General features: G+C 32.9%; 2 protein-coding genes across 6 annotated transcripts; both read right to left on the bottom strand.

The window, feature by feature from the left end:
* Positions 1-1,370: 1,370 nt before the first annotated feature.
* On the bottom strand, positions 1,371-3,143 carry LOC110028433. The gene is made up of 4 exons (XM_020730271.1): positions 2,575-3,143; positions 2,090-2,536; positions 1,874-1,930; positions 1,371-1,583 (listed from the first exon to the last, which is right to left on the bottom strand). The coding sequence occupies exons 1-4, from the start codon at positions 2,975-2,977 to the stop codon at positions 1,546-1,548; spliced, it is 945 nt and encodes a 314-aa protein (XP_020585930.1). The 5' UTR covers positions 2,978-3,143; the 3' UTR covers positions 1,371-1,545.
* A 1,365-nt stretch (positions 3,144-4,508) lies between these two features.
* Positions 4,509-19,367, bottom strand: LOC110028477. Of its 5 annotated transcripts, none has more exons than XM_020730338.1 (10): positions 14,644-14,959; positions 14,475-14,558; positions 13,689-14,040; positions 7,653-7,686; positions 7,054-7,281; positions 6,282-6,371; positions 5,613-5,678; positions 5,415-5,506; positions 5,276-5,323; positions 4,509-5,031 (listed from the first exon to the last, which is right to left on the bottom strand). In XM_020730338.1, exons 3-10 carry the CDS (start codon positions 14,009-14,011, stop codon positions 4,914-4,916), a joined length of 999 nt encoding a protein of 332 aa, XP_020585997.1. In that variant the 5' UTR covers positions 14,012-14,040; positions 14,475-14,558; positions 14,644-14,959; the 3' UTR covers positions 4,509-4,913. The 5 variants fall into 5 exon arrangements, with proteins under 5 accessions (XP_020585997.1, XP_020585999.1, XP_020585998.1 ...); XM_020730340.1 differs by having other exon boundaries at positions 14,649-14,959; XM_020730339.1 differs by having other exon boundaries at positions 14,683-14,743.
* Positions 19,368-21,220: the final 1,853 nt, after the last annotated feature.

The raw sequence follows: 21,220 nt of genomic DNA, 5'->3' as shown, positions 1-21,220 counted from the left end.
TCGTGTTCAATATCGGCTCGTGCTTGAAATCGACTCGTGAACAGTGTGTTCGTGTTCGGCTCGTTAAATTAAAGTGAAAAAATAAATGTAAAGTGCTCGATTCGAATCAGGACCAATTGAATATAAAAGAAGGCGCATACCAAACGAGCAGTTATGTTTTAAACTTAGATATAAATATATAAAATATATTATTATATTAATAATATATGTAATATATTATTATATAAATAATTATATGTATATATTTTATTTCGAGCTAAAACGAGCCGAACACGAGCGAACAAAGAGTTGTTCTTATTCGGCCCATTTATAATTTAAGCTTTAAAAACTTGTTCGCGTTCGGCTCATTTACTTAACGAACGAGCCCAACACGAGCTACTTAACGAGTTGTTCGCGCTTTTTTGACAGCCCTAGTTGGAAGATCTAAAGGATAGAATAAAATTACAATCATGCTCTCATATATCCATATGGTTGTTCATTTGTGCTATAATTCATTTTTTCTTGGGAAGACCAAACATGTTCATTTGAGGTTTCGTTTTATAAGACGTTGTTATTAAAGGCAACATGAAGCCTAAGAAGAAATGAAGATGGTGATTGTTTTTGTACTCTTTGGTGTCATTCTATTTGGTATGAATAGGATTTTTGTCTTTTTGTTCTCTTTGGTATTGATAGTATTTCTTTATTTGCATCCTTATGTGAAATTTGATTGGATTTGATCCTTAGGTCTCGTTAGCATCACTTCTTTTCTTTTCTTGTTATTTCTTAAAAAAATTTGGCTGATATTGCAATTTATATGTTTTTATTGTGTTTTCGCACACTCAAAAACATTTTAAAGATGTTTTCTAGTTTCAAATTTATCATCTTTTTCATCCCGAATATGCATAGCGTTGTTAATGATTTGATTTCGAGTGGGTTGGCTCAAAATCGGTCAAAAAAAAATTTTTTTTTGATTCAAAATTTTGGCTTGTTGCCTGGCTTGTTTATTTTGATCCAATCAAGATCCAAGCTAAAATTCAAATCAATGTTCGAGTGATTAATAATCTTTGAGCTAAATTCACTTAATTCACATCTCTAACATTTTTAGGGCTGTTAACGATCCGATTTCGAGCCGAGTTAGGGTTGGCTCGAAAAATATTCGATTCAAAATTTCAAATCATAGCTCGGCTTGTTTATTTTAATCGGATCTCAATGCGAGCTAAAATTCAATTCAATTTTTGAGCTATGAACCAAATTACAATAGAGAACCTGAGGAAAACACATAAAAAAAATTTATGGGGAAGTATTGTTTCTCAGTTACTAGCTTGCTTGCTCGTCTGATATGATCTCAATCCGAGCTAAAATTTAAATCAGTTTTTGAGCAATGAACCAAATTACAATAGAGAACCTGAGGAAAAAACATATAAAAAAAATTTATGGGGAAGTATTGTTTCTCAGTTACTAGCTTGCTTGCTTGCTTGCTTGTCTGATACCGCAGAAATAGCACATAAAAGCCGACTCATGTCATAGAAATTAAGAAAGCGTCTTCCCATAAAAAACTACACCAACTTAAATCGCAAAAAGGCCAGATCCATACACCAACCAACCTGCATGAACGTAAAACATAATTTCAGCTTATTGAAGTATATATATATATATATGTAACCTGAAATAAAACACAATTTAGTATGTTATAACACATTTAATTTTTTTAAAAAAAACTCAAAATAATTTTTAAATGTTATGAATATTTTAAAAAATAAATTAATTTACTTTTTAGAATAAAAATTAGCAGAATTGAAAAACTATATTAAGTGTTTTTTTAAATAAAAATAAAAATAAAATAAAATTGATGTAAATAAGGTCCGTATTAAACTAAGGAATAAAACTTACATACCTCCAAGAACACCCATATGAATGGAAGCCCGCTTGATGATGAAGCCTTCAGAAATCCCTGTACAAATCATAATGCACAATATACATATCACAGGTAAATATTATATTTAAAATTCAAGTCATTAAAATACTATATTTATTATTTTAGATGATTAGCATGTAAAAATTTTAAAAAATATAAATAATTTATAATGAAATACAACCTTCTTATCCATACCTGTAGATTCACAAGTAGACGAAGAATTCCATGCATAAGACCCACCACCGCAAAAACAGAGCCTCCTCGGCATCACCCCACCCAAACCCTCATCATCCCCCACCTCCTCCGCGTCGTATCCACACGATCCCCCCGAAAGCTGACACGCGCGGCAGCCCTCCTCATCTTCGCCAGGCACCGAATAAGCCACGCGAATCCCATACAGCCAATCCCCCGGCCCTCTCGCCCTCACCGGCGCAACATTATAAGCGCTACTATACGCCGCACACCTCAGCCTCGTCAAATTCACCTCCTTTATATCCCCCGCCGCCACCGAGCAGCACTCTTCCGCTCCGTACGCCGGCCATGACCTCCCCTCCGCCTCCCACGCAGGACAACGATAGTAGTCCTCGCACCCCATCCCGGATACATTTCGGCAGAGGGGGAAGGCGAGAGGGGAGCAATCACTTTGGGGCGGGGGGGGAGGGCGGGGGGGGAGTCGGGGGGGCAGCCGAGGAGGAAGAAGACGTTGTCGGGTGCGGGGAGGAGGAATTGGGAGCGCCATGGGTTGGGTATGAAGCCGCGGGGAGGGGAGGGATTGGGGGAGAGGGAGTAGCAGTGGGACATGGTGGGGTCGTTGAGGGTGAGGCGGCGGAAGGGGTAGTCGATGGAGAGGACGCGGTAGGAGCCGGAGGGGATGTGGAGGAGGAGGAGGTTGTTGATGCAGAAGAGGAGTTGGTGGAAGATGGGATGGCCGCACCCGGGTTGGATGCTGAAGGGGTAGTCGATGGTTATGTTTCCGCAGTAGGATCTGCAGGTTGGGGACGAGGGGGTTAGGGGGAATGAGGAGAAGAGGAGGAGGAGGAGAGTTGGTGGCGTGAATGGTGCTGTTGGGGAAGGTGGAGCCATGAGAGAGTAATTTGTTTAGATTGATTGGAGGAGTGGTGCAAAAATTAAGTTGATTGATTGAAGTGGATTTCATGAGGTGGGGGATGATGAAGGGGGGTGGGGGAGTGAGGGAGCATATTCGTTGCTTGCTCAAAAATGTTTTACACAGGTTAGCTTTGGGCTTTTGGCCGGGAAATTTTTATTTTTATTTTTATTTTTTATTTTTTTGAAGTTTACATATATACCACACAATGCATGTGTATTTACATATCTTATGGCTCAAGTTTCATATTTATATTTATAAAAGTCTGATCTATATGAAAATGTGTATTTCATTTTTAAAAAGAAAGTGGTGTGATATTTTTGATGTGGTGTTATGGATGTTTAGATGTCAAGTATGTTAATATATGAGTGCACTTTGTACATTAAAAATATGTTTGCACTGATCCGGAGGAGATTCATCAGTTTAAAAATGAAGAGTATGACAAAGGAAGACCCATTGACAGAAGTCAATTATGCTGAGCCAATTGGGTCACAGAACAATTAAATGATAGACTTATACATGTAAAACACCAAGAATATCTTGTACAATCCTATTTAAAGGAAGAACAAAAATATAACATCACCATATTGTATCATCTCCCCTGTAAATAGAGATATCATTTTATGAATAATGCATGACATATTTTAATTCATTACTGTTTACTCATCTCTCTCCTTACGCTCAATTTCTTGGGTTTTATTGACAAACAAATCATGATTCAACAATAAAAATTCTGTAATATGTATGTAACTGCCCCCTTTTTGAGTTGTATATGCAAATGCATGAATTTTATGATATGTATTTAAAGCCCCATTTGTACATACATATAACATAATTTTTAAGAATTTATATATCTAACACTTAAATTTTTATATTGATTTACATCGTCATTTTGCTAAATTATATCAAAATCTTTGCATCAAAACAAATCAGTTATAGTGTTTTACTAGTAAATATAAAGATCTAAACTGGACAGGTGAATATTAAAAAAAAAAAATTTCTGTAATAGATATGTGAATCTCGCATGCCTATAACTTTATTTCTATGCATCTGCATACTTAACATTTAAACTTTAATATTTATTTATACATGAACTTGACTTTTACATCCCATAAAAAGACTGCTTGCAAACTTCTCCATTGTTGAACCATATTTGATAATCCATAATCCATAATCAATAATCCATAAAATGTTATAAATGTAAATATCAAACTTTATGTGATTGATATGTAAGTACTTCAGAATTGTGCAGTATGCATGTAAATTTCCCTAAATCATTATGATTATTTAGATAACCACTAGTTTTTAATTAACATAAAAATACCACTAAAAACATTAAGCAAGCAGGAAACTTTTTCTCTTTTTTTTTTTCACTTGTAAAAACAAATAAAAATTCAACCCAACTAGAAGAGTCCGACACAGCTCCTGTAATCATGCCCAACAGAGGAAACTAGAGGCCAACAAAGCAATCATAGAGATACAAAACAAAGAAAATATAGCTGAAAATTGAACACACTCCTTCCAATCACATGCTTAAGAGCAAAAGATCTTCACTTCAATGCTTTCACATACAGTACTTTTAGTTCAGAATGAATAAACATGCAGAAAAAAACCAACTTCCAGCACCTCTAAAGCATAATTAACTCTATTTCTCCCGAACCCATATAGTCCTAGAATATGTATTCTATGACTATATAACACCCACAAAACTTGAATCTTTATACAAAAGAATGGAGTATAGATGTGGCCGAACGGTCGGGCTGATTGTTGAGTCTGCCTTCTTTAATGGCCAACAGAATCCTCTGGATATTTCATCAGAGCAGAGGTTCTCTTTGGACTTCAGAATTGTCTAATAGAACTGGGAGAGAGAACCGCTCATTGTCACAAGGCGCAGAAATGGCTGGGTTGCCTCTTCTAGCTTGCTGGATAATGGGACCCAGGAAACCATCTCATAAGCAAGTAGTGCTTCAGTTTAATTATTAAAGAGAAGACGGCATAGCAGGGGACGTGCAAAACCGCGACGACGAAGTACCTATACAAGCAAGAGAGGCATCATAAGCTCCTGTGTGACTATTTGCGCGGGCGGGATGGGGGATTTTTTTTAATATGGGCTGAAATAAGTTCCTAGAGAGGATTATTTAGGCCACAACTTAAAATTTGGAGACTAAATTGACACTTTTATAGAGTCTGGGACTAAAAATGGCTCTCCACAACACAGTTCTGTAATATTTGAAAAGATAATAACTAGAAAGCATTTGTTAGCAAAAAGACCATACCAGATAGGGGCATGGGCTGATGACAAGTCAAGAAATGGATAGGGCCACCTGGATGAATGAAAATCAAACAAACAAAAATTTAAACGAGGAGCCATGCATTACAAAAGCTTCAAAATCAAAGTTAAGAGTAAAAAATTACCAGATTGATTTGCAAATATGGAAGACCCACTGAAAAATTACATAAATTGACGTCCATAACAAGAAATATGCAATTCGGAATGAAGAGAATTGCTAATAAAAATCATAAAAAGAAAGGATCAAATATGTAAAGTTACTAGCAATTCTTTGAAAATAGCATAATTGATCATTTGGCTAAAGGAAAGAAAAAAAGTTTTACCAAAGAATTCAACGCAGCGTCGCCAAGGAGGAAGACTGCATTTATTGAGTGCATTCCTATTTGTAGCTGCAATGGAGATCAACAAATAAGATTTTTTTTTTTTTCAATATGGCAATAGAAGTTGGGTTTGGGTAAGGCTTGTAATAACAATCATGCACATGTAAAATTTTTCTTTTTTTTTATTTCTATAATAAAATGAAATATTTTCTACTTTCCTTCATTGCCTTTGCTATTAGTATCTAATTCATATCATTTTAAGAACTTATTTGAAGACTAGTTTCGTAATGGGATCATTCAAAATCTCATGTTCAGGTTCCAAGCCACTACCTCAACTAATTTGAATCTACTAAAAAATTATGATTACAGAAATAACAATAAGTACCAGCATGAGAATTCCACACAAAATTCAAAATAGTTGATCTCAAGGTGTGAAGATAAACAACTAAAACTGCCAACAAATTTTGATTTATAAAATTGTCTAGAGAGCATGAAGCAGAAGGTCATAAACTGAATTTTACTTGGCAAATTATAAATAATGATAAGATGTAAAGATATTTGGTTTTTCTTGTACACAAGAGCATTGTCTCCTAAGGATTCTTATTATTCAAGCCAGAATAAGGCAATGAATGCAATTAACAAACACTTCATTTACAGGAAATGGATACTTACAAAATTGAGGTCATAATCTTTCACAGCTAGAAACGGAAATATGATAAGCCAAAAGACAAAATCTGTAAGCATGACAGCACCTGCATTCGTCTGTTCACAGTTAAAAGAGACACATTAGTTAACCAGAACAAGCGCAAAAAATATTAAAAAACCTTTCTCCATCTGCTTTTTTAATGAAATATAATAAAAGTAACAGTAGTAGTAAATTAAATGAATAAAATCCACAAAAACTCATGAGATTGGAAAGCGCCAAATGTATCAAGAGGTTTGTGGACACAATTAATCAATTATCGAAAACACCAAACCTGATGTAACACATTTGATATTCAAAATATGTTAAACCTCAGAGTTAACAAACAAACAAGGTATGGTGTGGCAAATCCAAGAAAAAAAAAATGCTTGTGCTGTTTGAATTTTATTTTTTGTTTTTTTTTCAATCTAAAGTCCTATAAACTATCATTCAATCTAAATCAAACTATATTTTCACTAGGCATGTTATGGTCATATACAGCAAAGATGCTTACCATTTATTATCGCGATATTATTTTGTATTTTTATTTTATTTTCCCCTCTTTTTATCAGTATATAGACAAGTTATCCAAATAAAGTTGAATGACCATAATTCATCAGCAATATCCCAACAGGTCATCTTCAATGAAATTATATGAAAATAAAATCATAATCTCGAAAAAAAAAAGTAATTATTTCATGATCAAATGAAAAAGAATAAACTTTGACACATATCTAAATCAATTTCTTCTCCTCAGAGTACCTGATAGATTATCTGGAAGAGATATCCACCAAACCCTGCAATTTTTCGATTGATTTGGTTACCTTGGAACATAGGAGTTTTCATTGTATGAGAGCGATTTGGAGTTTCACAATTTATGGTTGATATGGTTGAGCTGTGCTCAGAATCCAACCTCATACGTTCAATCCTATCACCAGAAACTATATTTATGTATTGATAGCACCCATAAGCAGACAGCAACAAGCCAAGCTAAAAGAAGAGGGCCAAAATGAGCATCGTGCACATGTTAGAATAAGCTTTTCAGAAGAAAATTCAAAAGATCGGATGTCATAACTGAAACCATCCTTACATACAAAAGGAGTAAAGTGCTAAATTAGTTCCGACTATTCTCATGGGGTTATTTTAGTCCCAGAGTCTATAAAAATATCAAATTAGTCCTCGTATTCTTTTAATATGTAATGAAATAGTCCCCAGAGAGGAATAATTTAGACTATTGAAAAAGTATGGGACAAAATTGACACTTTTATAGACTCCACGACTAATATGACTCCCAACAAAGAATTCGGGGACCATTTTGACACTTTTTTTCCATACAAAATCTAAGAAAACTCTCAACCTACCCCAAAATAAATCGTGACCAGCATGAATGTCCACCTGTGACACAGAAGATCATATCATAACATATAAGAGATGGGATAATAAATTTTAAATTTTCAGAAAATTTTAACGTTTTTAGCAACAAAATTGTCCAAAAAAAGAAGGCAAGTTCTTTATCATTTGTAACAGAAATCCTTAACAAAAGCTTTAAGAGTATCATCAAATGCAGCAATGTTTTAACCAGAGAGACAGCTGCTATCATTTAGATGTAAAACAGGAAGTTCCTTCAGAAGCTGTTAGGAAGAATCTTACAATCATCAATAACGTTCCATTTCTTTATGCACAATCACATTTGAAGTAAAATGTCAACATAATGAAAATCAGAAGAATGGAAAAAGAATTAGACATGTTCACTAAATAATTTCATTTTAAAAATTAAATTTAGTTTGCTGCGTAAGAGGCTAATATGTAAGGCAATTACTACCGTTGCAAGTACCTATTAATCATGCAGACTTAAAATTTCTGCAAGATAAAATCTTTATGAGAAATGGTTGAATCTTCTCCTTGAAAAGAAATATTCGATTAATCTATCTAAGGGTGCAATGAGAATTATACACCCCATATTCATGTAGGCCAGATTGATCAAAATATCATGAGTGTCTAAACCTGGTCAAAAGCCGCCAATTATGAACCTAACTCGATACTCACACAAGGCCACAAGTCACCCATAAAATAAACTTAATCCTCGGTACTCAGCCATTGATCACACTTGGTCGAGTAGCCTATAAGGAAGCTATTCTCTTATAATACTCACCAGGGGACTGAGACTATTCATCCAAATAGCTCGTCTAAAGTACTAAGGGTCCATTTGGCTTCAATTTTGATTTTTTTTTTTTACCATTGTTTTTGAAATCATGTTTGGAGAGCATAATCTTTATATGTTTTTTATTTTTTGTTTTTAAAAGTAAATCACCTTCTTTTTAAAAACACTCAAAATACTTGAAAGATGTTTTGAGTTTTTTTAAAAACACCTATCACAATCGAAAGTGTTTTAAATTAAATCAAAAGATAAATAAAAAAACATAAAAAACAAAAAAAATGTGATATAAAAAAATCCTAAGCAAGTGAGGGTTCATAACAGAAGAACTTGTTAATGATACTTGCCCACAACTAGAAACTTGATTGAAGTTTTTACATCAAGGTAGTCAACCAAACCTTTTAGAAATGTAGTGATCAAAACTGAGCCCAATCATGTATTTTTCTCACAATTTTACCATGTTGGCTTCCATGTATTACCGAACTTGGCTCTCATATAAATAGCGAGTTAATTATCAAGCTTGAACGTGACATAGAACATCATGTTACCGGAGATGTATTTTTAAAAACCTTTTAGCAGTTCTCATATTTTAAATGGAGCATTTCCAGCCCCTTAGATTTTGAGTACTTGTTTATCACTCAATTCATTAGCGCCCAAAAGCTACTGAAAACTGTTCGAGTCACTTTGTCATTTTGTGGCGCAACTCTGGTGAGATATGGTGGGAATCCAAGGTTTTGACAATGTTGTCGTGTTGGCAATGCTAATAGTAAAGCCTTTGAGAATGTTCCTTCTCCTATGCATTCAACTTATTATAACCCAAAACATTTGCAAGGCTTTTGGAATTTGCCAACAATTGAATTAATGTAGAGTGTAATTGCATGGGAACAGCCTTCCCCTTTAAATGCGCAAATATAAGACAGGAAGAAACTTGGCGACACCCCCAATATGCCACATAACAATAGATGGCGTAAGCCAACTTAAATTACCATCGCTAACAGCAGCAACAAGAACATCACAACACAGGTTTTTATTCTGAAAGGACAGATTGGGGCCATTTGACCAATTACAATGCAAGATGGAAGGAATCATCTCTACAATGGCACTATCTGCTTATACTCTAAGAGTATCACTCATCGAGGTTATGAATGTGTCTTAAGATGAGAAGTACTTGGTGACAGTCTCCGCATTTCAAGAGCAACACTTTATACCTAAAAATAATAAGTATTGTATTTTTATGAGAACAATAAGCATTAAACAGAAGTATACTGGCGCCTTCAAAACTTGCTAAAAGAGCTCAATCCTATTGAGAAACTGAAATAATTGATCCTTGTTGGCTCAGGATGATATCACAACAAGGCATCAATAGTGTATAATTTAAACAAACATTCTTCTAGATTAGGTCATTCACATTCTAGCAGTTGTCCCAATGACTCTTGGAGAAGTTAGAGCAGAGGTGTCAAGTTAGGAAAGCCTAAAATGTTTCTAATCGGGAGGGTTGCATTTCTTTGGATTTATCAGTCAACTTCATGATGTTGAAAAACCTATCACTAAAAACCTTTTAGTTATGTCATCTTCATTACATCTCCGATTCTCAACAATCATTTTGCTAGCATTCCCATTGACATTGAATTTTTTTAACATCATTTTTATATTAGTTTGATAAAGTTAATTTTGATTTTCTTAAGTTGACATATACTGATAGGCCCCTTTACGACTTCTTTTGTGAGCGCGGAGAAATTGAATTTATGATCATGCCAATGTCATCAGAGTTAACACACCAATGACCTCTATTGTCATTACTCACACTGAGAAAAAGCAATATGCACCAAAACCATCAAAGTGTATCTTTGGAGCCATGTTTTGGAAGATTCTAAGTTTCTTGATTACTGCTGAAGATACCAAAATGCATTGGACAATATCAAGGCATCTTAATTATGTGGGCCCAACAGAAATTGAAAATTCAGCTCTAGTAAGTAATGAATTCACTGTAAAAATTTAGGCAATTTGTAGTATTAAGAGAACTTATCATACTAAAGTTTGCAAGGAATTGGACAATTTCAAAGTATACAGAGAATTCATCAACACAAGAATATGCTAATTTGTTATTTGATTATGCTAGGAGACTCGTCCCAGGAACTTATTATGTCTTTGAAAATTTGGGTTTAGAAGAATTTGATAACTCAAAAAATTGTTGGAGAATTCGATCTTTAAGACAGCATCTGATTTTCCTACTTGAAGACAAATAAATTCAACAGATCTTAGTGACTTGGATAAAAAATGGGAAAACTAATTTTTTTATATGCATGACCAATGAAGCAAGAGATTGACTAACATGAGTAGACGACTAGAGTAATAACTACTTAAGGCCAAGTCTAAAAGTGAGAGACATGGCTTGTAAATGAGTTAAAAGCCTCCAGTGCACGCATAATATACACTTAATGAAGTATTAAACCTAACCTTGAAAATGAGCTTTACTCAAGAAAAAAAAAACAAATCTGATGAACTTAAACTAGTATTATATGCATTATTCTTTATCATTTAAACTTCTAGCAAACTAGGAATCTTTCAGTTAACATGTTATTCTTAAATGATTTATATTACTTGATAATCTATGGAATCCTTTAAAGTGACAAAAAAAATTTAAAAAAAAACATCACTCTAAATCTTGAAAGTTTCTAAGAATGGATTCATGTATTAGAAACCAAACTCCCCAATTGTACAAGATTAGTAGTGAGTTTTAAAAATGATTATCCCTATAAGGATGAAAGTTATGGCATTAAGGAGAAACCCATCCATATAAGACAAATAACTAGTCCAAATAAGATGAACTAGTTAAAGGATGATAATCGATTAAATAAGAGTTGACAATGGATCACACAAACATTTAATTTTATTCAAGTCAATGAAGTGAAAATTTTAATTATACAAATAAGCAGTCATATTTAAAAATTTCATAGCTTAAAAAATAAAACTTAATATAAAGATTAAAAGTGATAAATTATTTCATTTCCTCAAAATATGTACAATTCTCCACTAATTAATACTTCATGTCAGAATAAAAAAAGAAAAAAAAAATTAAAAAGGCAAAACATCTTGTCTAACTGATTGGCGATATTGATCATTGTTGTGTTTCTCACACATTCAAGTGCTCCAAAATGCTTTGATAAAAATATTCAATATTTTCTAGGGTAAAAGACATCTTAGCTAACTAAATTCTCAAGGCAAAAAGCAATTTCTTGCTCATATTTTTAAGAAGGTACACCACAAAATGAAACTATATTGCTAACTATATCTATTTAAAAAGAATTCATTGATGAATCAATCTTCAATAATTTATTCTGCATTGAGATTTTCTATGACTCAACAATGCAGTTAATGCTTGCTTCACTCTCTTTTAATAACGTTTTTGAGGAGACCCCAAGTTATGGGCATAGTTTTTTATTCTAAGTAGACATCATGGAAAGTGAAGCTTCATTCTTAAATATATTTCCCTTCAAAAAGTGCTATGCTTGGTTATTATTTTCTCCAATTTTCGACTTCAATAGTGCACTAAAAAACTTCTCCATGTTGAAGGAATCACAAAGCTTTTTGTTGTCTTTACAAGCAACTCCTAGAAGTTTTATTCTATTCCATAGCATTTTATAAATGGTCTTTTGATATCTCTAGCTAGATAAATAATGAAACGCCAACTCAATAGTTATGGATGCGTTAGAGTCTCATGTGAGTAACTTACTCGCATTTGGCTCAAATGATTACGTAAAAATCTAAGAAAAATAAGCAAATCAAGATCATAAGTAGTAGAATTTAACCTAAAACTCGGTGATAACAAATTATTGTTCAATTCTATGATTTCTCTATCAAAAACTTTCTCCCACTTAAAGGAAGTTATGCCCTCCTCATTATAGAAGTGAGGTTTGGAGTTATATGGATGTACAAGAAGCTCACTTCGTTTCTCTTTTCTAGCACTTTCCTATTTTGCAACTTTCTTAAGAGCTGACCTCTTCTTTGGGCCTCCCTTATAGATTATAATTCCTTCTCCTATTCAAGATGATAGGGTCAATTTGAATGTCTCGCTGACCTTGGTAGTACCTGCAATACCCTCCTCCTGCAGCAAACCTTTTAGCCTTAGAACTAGATCCAACTTCAAATATTTTGGAATTCATCATGCCATCATAATAGTTGTTGATGGCTAAAATTCTAACTACAATCCTAAATTCTCACTCTTTGTTCTCTCTTGGCAAAATCTAATTCACCCTTTCTATGGGTTCCATGGGGTATACTACTAACCTAAATCAAATAAGAGAATTTCTGAATTCAATCTTCTTTTTCCCTTTATTTCTTTTACAAAGCCCTCATCTGTGGTAGAGTCTTAGTGTCATTACATGGATAGCATTGAAAAAAATATATATATTTTTCAAAGATCTTGTGCTAATGTAAGGACCTTGAAGATAGAAAGGGATGGGCTGCCAATTGATAAAAAGGGAAGAGTTTTTAAGGCGCCTGAAAGGTGAAGATTATATGTTTCATCAAGAAGAATAAAGTGCTACTAATTTAGGTTTCATTAGAAGGTCAATTTTTTTGCTATAATAAAGAAAAGCTTAAACAATAAGGAAAAGAGGAGAGTAATAGCCGTAGCAACAATATCTTCCTCTCTACACCAAGCCCTCATCTTCACTGGAGGTAATTTTATTATATCAGTCATTAACATAGAAAAATAATATTTCTATTATTATCTTCAACATTATATGAAGAGAAATACTTGGTATAAAACTCTTTTGAAGCTTAATTAAGTTATTAATTTATATGCGAACAACGACATAGTTGTATCTCACCAAACCACATAAACTTATTTGTCTAGTGTTTGTGATTTTTGGTGTATTTGTTCCCCCATCTTCAATTGATTTTTGTGAAGCTTTATTACTATCTTCGCAAAACAATGAAATATAGAAAAGAAACTGCACAAAACATGACTAGCTAGGCCAACTACGATGCATAGTAATGGCATTAACTTTAATATATAAAATAATAATGTAAGAAGCATATACAATTCTATTTAGGCACACACATGCTTAACAATTAATTTAATGAAACAAAAGAATCCACACACAAAAATATAAGGGAACTCCATCAATTCAAATGCAAAACTACAAATAATTAGGATAAGAGTGAAAATGATATGCAGCATTTATTCAGTCAATTAATTCACCAATTTGAAACCAAAAATTCAAGAAAGGAGTCTCACTGAGTATAGTAGAACAATATGGAAACTCCGTCGACAACAATGGTGACAGCAAGCAGGGCCACAAATACAAAAAATGCAACAACCCGAAAAACCAGCAGCCAAACAGGGTGAATTGTCCTAAGACATGGCCTCCAAGCCTCATCCTCATATAAAGTCCCCCTCTTTCCATTTTGAGCTTCTCCTCCCTCTGTACCATCCGTTCTAAAACCTTCATATTTCCACATCAAAAAGGAAGCCACCGCCATGGAAGAAAGAACCCATACAGCACACAACAAGAATCTCCAGTTGAGCCAGTAAGAAGGATCCATAGTATTAGAAACCATGGCAGGCTTCCAAGAATGTCTCGATGTTCCTGTTGAAAAATGCATATAAAATTATTTCTCCAGTCCTTAATCCCGCTGCAGTTTTGGCACCAAAACCTCCTTCAGTTAATCACACTCTCAAAAAAACCATCCAGATGAAAGAAATGGAAAGAAGAACAATAAGAAAAAAAAAACATGGAATGAATATCAGAACAAAGAATCGAAAGGAACCTCAAAAACTAAAAGAAAAATCGCGTTGAAAGAATAAAAAATGCGATTTTGATCATGATGGCGAGTAGAAGACAGCATTGGATGATAGGAAAACCGCGAAAGGGAAAGAAAGATTTGCTGAACCAAAATCAAACAGGTCAAAAAAGCTAAAAACAAAGCGCAAAATGAAGGAAGGAATGAGAACTGCAAAAGCACAAACAAAAATAAAAAACTCAGAACTGAGAAGAGGAATGCGAGAAGAAGAGTCCTTCACCTCCTGGGAAGTTGCTTAATGGAGGGAATTAAGCGGTGGAGTGTAAGAAGATGCTTGACCTGCCAAAGCTTTCAGGAGAAGAATCTGTCGCAAGCACAACAATTCATGCAAACATATAGATTGAAGTAAAGCATACACACTCCATTTTTAAGATATATTAGTGGATTACCTTACAGCAAAGAGAAGGACATTGGTATGTGATACTCACGCAATAAAAGAAGTGCAGGATCTCGGCATGGTAGAGAGACAGAGAGAGAGAGAGGGAGGGAAGAGGAGAGAGAGAAGGGGGTAAAATGGAGAATGAAATGAGATGCCTTGCTTCGCTTTTCTCTCTCTCTCTACCGCCCACTTTTATCGGCGCTTTGTCTCCCCCAAGTTTTCCGTTGCTCGGCGTTGGATTCCTCCCTCATATGTCGGTTTTGAATGAAGGAAAATGGAGGAGAATCGAAGGCATGGGAGTGCATGTAAATTAATTCAGTTGGGAACTGCTTTTAATTTCGCCCTCATTAAATTCATATTTTGAGACTAAAAAAAGAGAGTATTTACATATAATATTATATATTTACGTTTCTAACATCTAAAATCTCATATTTACATATACATTTTTTCATTATTTCATATTCACTTTTTACTGTTATGTTCACGGAAAAAATTAAAGTGAACTAAAATTGTATAAGCTAAGATAAAATTTGTTTTCTATTATTCTGAAATATTTTTTTCAGAAAAGCAGATTTTTAAAAAATTTAATTGAAACTGTTATTAGGAAAATAATATTTATCCTCCCAAAAAAAAAAAAAAGGTTTTTCCAAAACAGCAGAATTACGCAATAAAATGCAATGACAAAATTCAATAAATCATTTCGAAAACAATTAAGTGGGATAATTCAATTTGCTTTTCATATGATTATGTTTTATAAATTTGTAAGGAATTTTTTTTTTTTTCAGAATGTATGAATACAAATTTGTGTTTGATAGGATTATGTTTTATTGCAATAATCTCTATATAAATTCAATCAAGTTCGGTCGAAACAATTTATTTCAGATATTTTGATGAACGTCAATTAATATAAATTTATTAAATTTATTTATTTATTTATTTATTTATTTAAATTTTTTAATGAACCTACAAAATAAAATACAGAATTTAAAATTTTTTAATGAACCTACAAAATAAAATACAGAAATTATATAAAGTCAAAATGGGGCTCAAACAGGGCTGTGAACTTAGCTCGAATTATTATAATATTAAATACATATACGTTGCATCATCTTAACGCATGTAATGAAATCTACGTTCACGGTCATAAAAACCTTTATTAAGAAATTTTCTTATAATATTTTTCTTATAAAATAAATTAATTTAAAACACATCAAAATTTGATGTTACTTGAGCCAGCAAATTATGCATTAAGAGTTAATATATAATATAAATCATTTTCTCAACAAAAAAACATGTAATTAAATGTAATTAAACCGATTCAAACCAAAAAAAAATGCTTTAAACCAATTCAAATCAAAGCGTACATCATTTTTCACTTTAAATTTGACAAAAAAGCCCAAACTATATTCCATTTTCAAATTGACCCATTCCACTTAGTTTCACTTTTAAATTTAGTTTACATTCAAATTATAATAAGATAAAAATCAATTTGAATTGTCACTGTCTTATTTTTAATGTGATATTCAACATTTGAGTGTTATGTGTGTAAATATGAAATGTTTGGGTGTGGATACCGTAAGAATTTTGGGGTATAAATGTAAATATCCCAAATAAAAAAATTAAACCTAAACCCCATTCCAAAATTACTAAAAAAATTAAATGACTCTAATAGCTATATTTTATTTGTTGCCTAAAAATTTATAATCAGCAACTTAAATTATTGCAATTTCGTCAGTTTTTATTTCATTTCGCTTCAAACATTGCATCAAAATTAAAAACTCAATCTTTGACCGGTGTTTGACTCGCTTTGTGATTAAAATAACTCAAAATTGTTTAATGGGCTTCACGTTTAGTGATGGAGTCTTTTTGGGCAAAAAAATATTATCATGTGTATCTGGATGAGTCAACCTAAAAAATGACTGCAAAATAACTTTAATAACACTACAATAACACCGCAATGTCTAATACTGCCCGAAGGACCACACAAATAACATCATAGTAACACCGCAAAAACCCCAACAAAATCAACTCCAATGGCACCACAATGACATCGCAATAACACCCATGAATAACGCCAATAACACAGCCCGGAGGATCACGCCAATAACACGCAAATAATATTGCGATGTTATTGGGGTGTTCGTGGGGTTTTTTCATCATTTTTTAGTTGGGTCCAGTCAGATACATATGACAAGATTTTATTAGAGTTCTGACGCAGAACTGCATCCAAACTCTGTATGAAATTTTTTTTTTTCCTTTTTGGGAGTACCGAATGGCAATCTGGATTAATGCTTAATCATAGCTGAATAATTTAGTTGCTGAGTGAAGGATGGGAAGGAAGATTCGGCTTTGAGCATGCGGCTAGGGTTTAGGATGGGAAGGAAGATTCGGCTTTGAGCATGCGGCCATTAGAGAGCTTTCGCCAAGCCATTGTTCGATGGGTCCGATGTCGCTTTCTTTTCCGAGTTCTTTATATGAAAACTATTATTTTTTAACGCAAGTTACCAAACATGTTACTATATTTTTTTAAAGGCTCAATTACAAACATACCCACGTGATTCTTATTTGTTTGCATATAAAATAGTTTTATAATCTTTTATATTACATAGTAAGTTCACCATTTTAAGAAATGATAGATATGTAAATACGTGGGAATTAAATGGTATGTATGAAAGCCTCTATTTTAGATTAGATGATTGAATAATATGGCTTTTATACAACTATTTTTATATGTTTTATTCAAAAGAATTTGCATTAAAATCTAAAGTCGAGCACTAGTAGAATTGAACCGACCCAATTTTTCGATGAAAATTTTGTATTTGCCTGAAAATTTTTTAAAGAATTCTTCAAAATGTCGTTATATGTTACAATTGTATTATAGATGCAACGTTGGCAAGCAGGAGTTGCCGACGCCGATGTGCAAGGCCAGGACAGCGGATGAAAGGTGTTCAACAGTTGTTGGCGGCTATGGAGACCGGAAATTATCGTCGGGTCTTCTATACGGCATTGCATACTATTGATGTTTTTTGGGATATCATTACTAAGTAGGGGTTGTCGAACGGCTTGTGATGATTGACTGTGGCCAACAGCGGTGGTCGATGGTAGTCAACACGAAGACTGAAAGTTATTGTCAGGTCTTCAGTCCAGAACATCTTTATAATTCCAATCTTTCTCCCTCTCCATCCAGTGAAGAGAATGAGTGTCTTTATAGCCTATAAGGAAGTGACATTTTGATTTTATGGCGAATAACTTCTCAAATCACCTATGTGACTTTTTATAGCCCGTATTGATTCCTCTTGATCACATGAGATTTTTTAATGATTTTAGGGAATTAATGACCTAAAAAATAAGTGACTTTTGCCCCGTTGGATTCCTAAACGCTCGATTTATTATAAATATGTCAAATTTAGAGTTCATTTGATCATATAATTGACAATCCAAAGCTTTTAAAAGTGCTTTAACATCTTGATTGGATTCAGATCAAACCAATTTTGGTTTCATCTGGTTCATTTTGTCGAGACGGTCAGCATGACTATAACCTTCATGAAATCAGAGCTCTGGATGATCTTGAATCTAAATCACGAATATTTTTTATTAAAAATAATCTCAATAATCATGTCACCCAGTAAAAATTTCATGAAAATGCATCTAAGTACATACATACCCCCATAATATATATTTATATATTTGTGAATACAGCAAAGCAGAGCTTATTTATTTATTTATTTTCCGGCGCCAGAAGCTGCTTAGCTGCATGTGTTGCTGTCCTCCAAATAAATAAAAGGCAATAATTCCGCATCACTATTATAAGATTTGGCTTTATTTTATTTCTGCTTCTTTATTTATTTGAATTTGACAATGCGAAGACATATTTTAATACATTTCACTCATTACTTATTAATTTACATAACTAACGTCTAAATTTCAATTTATATATATATACCACTCTTCCTACGCAGAAAAAAAAATATATTTTCCTTCTTCAAATTTAGAAAAGTACAAAAGAAATTTCATAAAAGTTCGAAAAAATTGAAATATATATATATATATCAAAACAGCTGTTTGATGTAGGGCTGTCAAAACAGTTTGTTGTTCGTGAACAGCTCGTGTTCGGCTTGTTAAGAAACTTGTGTTCGGTTTGTTTGTTAAGTTAACAATCCGAACATGAACAACAAGAACAAAAATTTGTGCGTTCGTGTTCGGTTCATTTTAGTTTGAAATACTACTCATCAAATATTTATATATATATATATATATATTGAAGAGTGGTATTTTAAAAAAAATTAATTGACTGCAAGGCTATAAAGATTTATAATCAATTAAAATAATTAATTAAGAAAATAGAATGCAAATTATTAAATTAGATTCAAATGATGTTTAATATAAACATTAATTTTTAAATCTTGCTCAAATGCTCAACATCTTATGACTACGTGATTAGGATTGCCAAAATGACTTTTTGTTCATGAACAGCTCGTGTTCGGTTCGTTAAGCAAACGAGCCGAACATGAACAAATTTTTTGAGCTCGAAAAATAAACGAGCCGAACAGGAGCTTACGTTTAAACCCCTAGTTCGATGCAACTTAATGGCGAAAAATTATGATTTTGTTTAAAATAAAGTTTCAAAATAATGAGAAAAAAACAATCATGATCATTTGAGATAAATAAAGAGGGTGCTTTCTGCATACCTGTCATGGAGATAAATGCTAATTTGATTCGGAACATAAGGCAGAAAAACCGATAGAAATGACGAAGAGAAGGCAGTCCTTCACTTTTAAACCATGAATTAAATTAAAACTGCAATAAAACAAAAAAAAATAAATAAATAAAAAGAGGGAATACGTTATGCATGAATTAATGCATGCAGCTTGGCGTGAGAATCTCGTGACATTTGTTTCCAGCATGACGCGACTCATCGGTCCTCTTGGATGGAGATGAAATATTAAATTAAATTAAATTAGTAAATTATATATTATCATTAATTATAACTTATGATATTTAACTGTATCATTTCTATTAGACCTAAAGGGCTGTGCTAGGTCTGGTTTAGGTTAGACCTAGTGTTTTGGGTTGGGTCTAGTATAAATTTGACCTGAAGGGTGGATTGGGTCAAATTTAGATTAGATCTAGGGTTTAGGTTAGGTCTACGATGTGTTAGACCCAGAAGTTGGGCTAGGTCTAATTTAGGTTAGGTTTAATGCAGGCTAGACCCAAAAGGATGGACTAGGTCTAGCGATGAGTTAGGTCTAATGTGAGTTAGACCCAAAGTTGTGCTAGGTCTAGTTTAGGTTAGACCCTATGGTACAAGTTAGGTCTAATGTAAGTTAGACCCGAAAGGTTGGACTAGGTCTAGTTTAGGTTAGACCTATGGTTTAAGTTAGGTCTAATGTAAGAGACCCAAAAGGTTCGACTCGGTCTAATTTAGGTTAGACCTAAGTTTAGGTTAGGCCTAATGTAAGTTCAACCCAAAAAGCTGGCTAAGTCTAAGTTAGATTAGACTTGGGTTTTGGGTTTAGGTCTAATGTAAGTTAGACCCAAAAAGTTGGCTAAGTCTTAAGTTAGGTTCACTTTTATTTTATTTTTACACTTTAATATCACGAATATTCCAACATGAGCAATAATATTAATATTATTATATAATAAATATTCGCCATTCATGATAAAAAAATTATATATTTTAACTACCCAATTTAATTCGAATAAGAATTTAAGTTTTCAATTATTAATCAAATACGGATGCAGATAAAACAAATGGGCGCAGATGCTCGGCGACAAACTCTACCTAATAATTCCATTTTTTTTTTAATGATTCACCTAAAGGCCATTCAATTACTGCATATTTACATATCTGACACCTATATTTTAATTTTTATGTACATTATGCATACCACCTTATACATGCATGACGCAAGGACATGAAAATATATATTTCAAAATTTCAAAATTAAAAATTTGAAATATTTGAAGGCTATAAATATAAATGACAGTTTAGTTGTTGGACATAAATGCATGACAATTGGGCGGTATGTAGGGTTTTAATAGAGCAAAGCGGAGCGGAGTATATCGTTGTTCGGATTTGGCTTGATATAATTATAAGTTGTTCATATTCGGCTTGAGCTTGTATCGAGCTTTCATACATTGTTCAAGCTTGATTTGTTTTGATTTAATTATGATAAGTAAACGAGTATTCAAACAAGCTAAAAATTCAAATAAGAATCTATATTTTCATATATAAAAATTAATAAATAATTTTGCAATTCTAATCGTAGCTGTCGATTAGGAACTCTAAAATCTATGAAGTTTACTAATTAGCTTCTCATCGATAAGACTATAATAGTTCAAATTATGTAAGTGAAATAACTAAATTGATCATAAAAGATATAGGAAACATCATTTACTCAATCATATTAATAAGAAAATAATAGCAATAATGTTATTGTTAATTGCAGTAAGACGGTCATAAGAAAATGGTTCTGATAACTCCACAAGAAAAATCTTTTATGACACACTTCAAGTGTAAATATCTCATTATAAACTACCATTTACTTATTAATAAAATAAATATATAATTAATAATTAAATTAAAG

This window comes from Phalaenopsis equestris, unplaced genomic scaffold, assembly GCF_001263595.1.
Source record: "Phalaenopsis equestris unplaced genomic scaffold, ASM126359v1 Scaffold000511, whole genome shotgun sequence".
Taxonomy (NCBI): domain Eukaryota; kingdom Viridiplantae; phylum Streptophyta; class Magnoliopsida; order Asparagales; family Orchidaceae; genus Phalaenopsis; species Phalaenopsis equestris.
Note: the sequence above shows the minus strand (reverse complement) of the source record. Positions and strands in the feature narration are given on the sequence as shown.

Coding starts and splice junctions, on each gene's coding strand:
- LOC110028433 (XM_020730271.1), bottom strand. CDS start 2,977: ATGGCTCCACCTTCCCCAACAGCACCATTCACGCCACCAACTCTCCTC. Junction 1,931..2,089: donor GTCTACTTGTGAATCTACAG/GTATGGATAAGA, acceptor TGATTTGTACAG/GGATTTCTGAAGGCTTCATC. Junction 1,584..1,873: donor TCATATGGGTGTTCTTGGAG/GTATGTAAGTTT, acceptor ACGTTCATGCAG/GTTGGTTGGTGTATGGATCT.
- LOC110028477 (XM_020730337.1), bottom strand. CDS start 19,358: ATGTTCCGAATCAAATTAGCATTTATCTCCATGACAG. Junction 14,041..19,321: donor AGCATTTATCTCCATGACAG/GTATGCAGAAAG, acceptor ATTTTTCAACAG/GAACATCGAGACATTCTTGG. Junction 5,032..5,275: donor TCAGCCCATGCCCCTATCTG/GTATGGTCTTTT, acceptor TTGCTTGTATAG/GTACTTCGTCGTCGCGGTTT.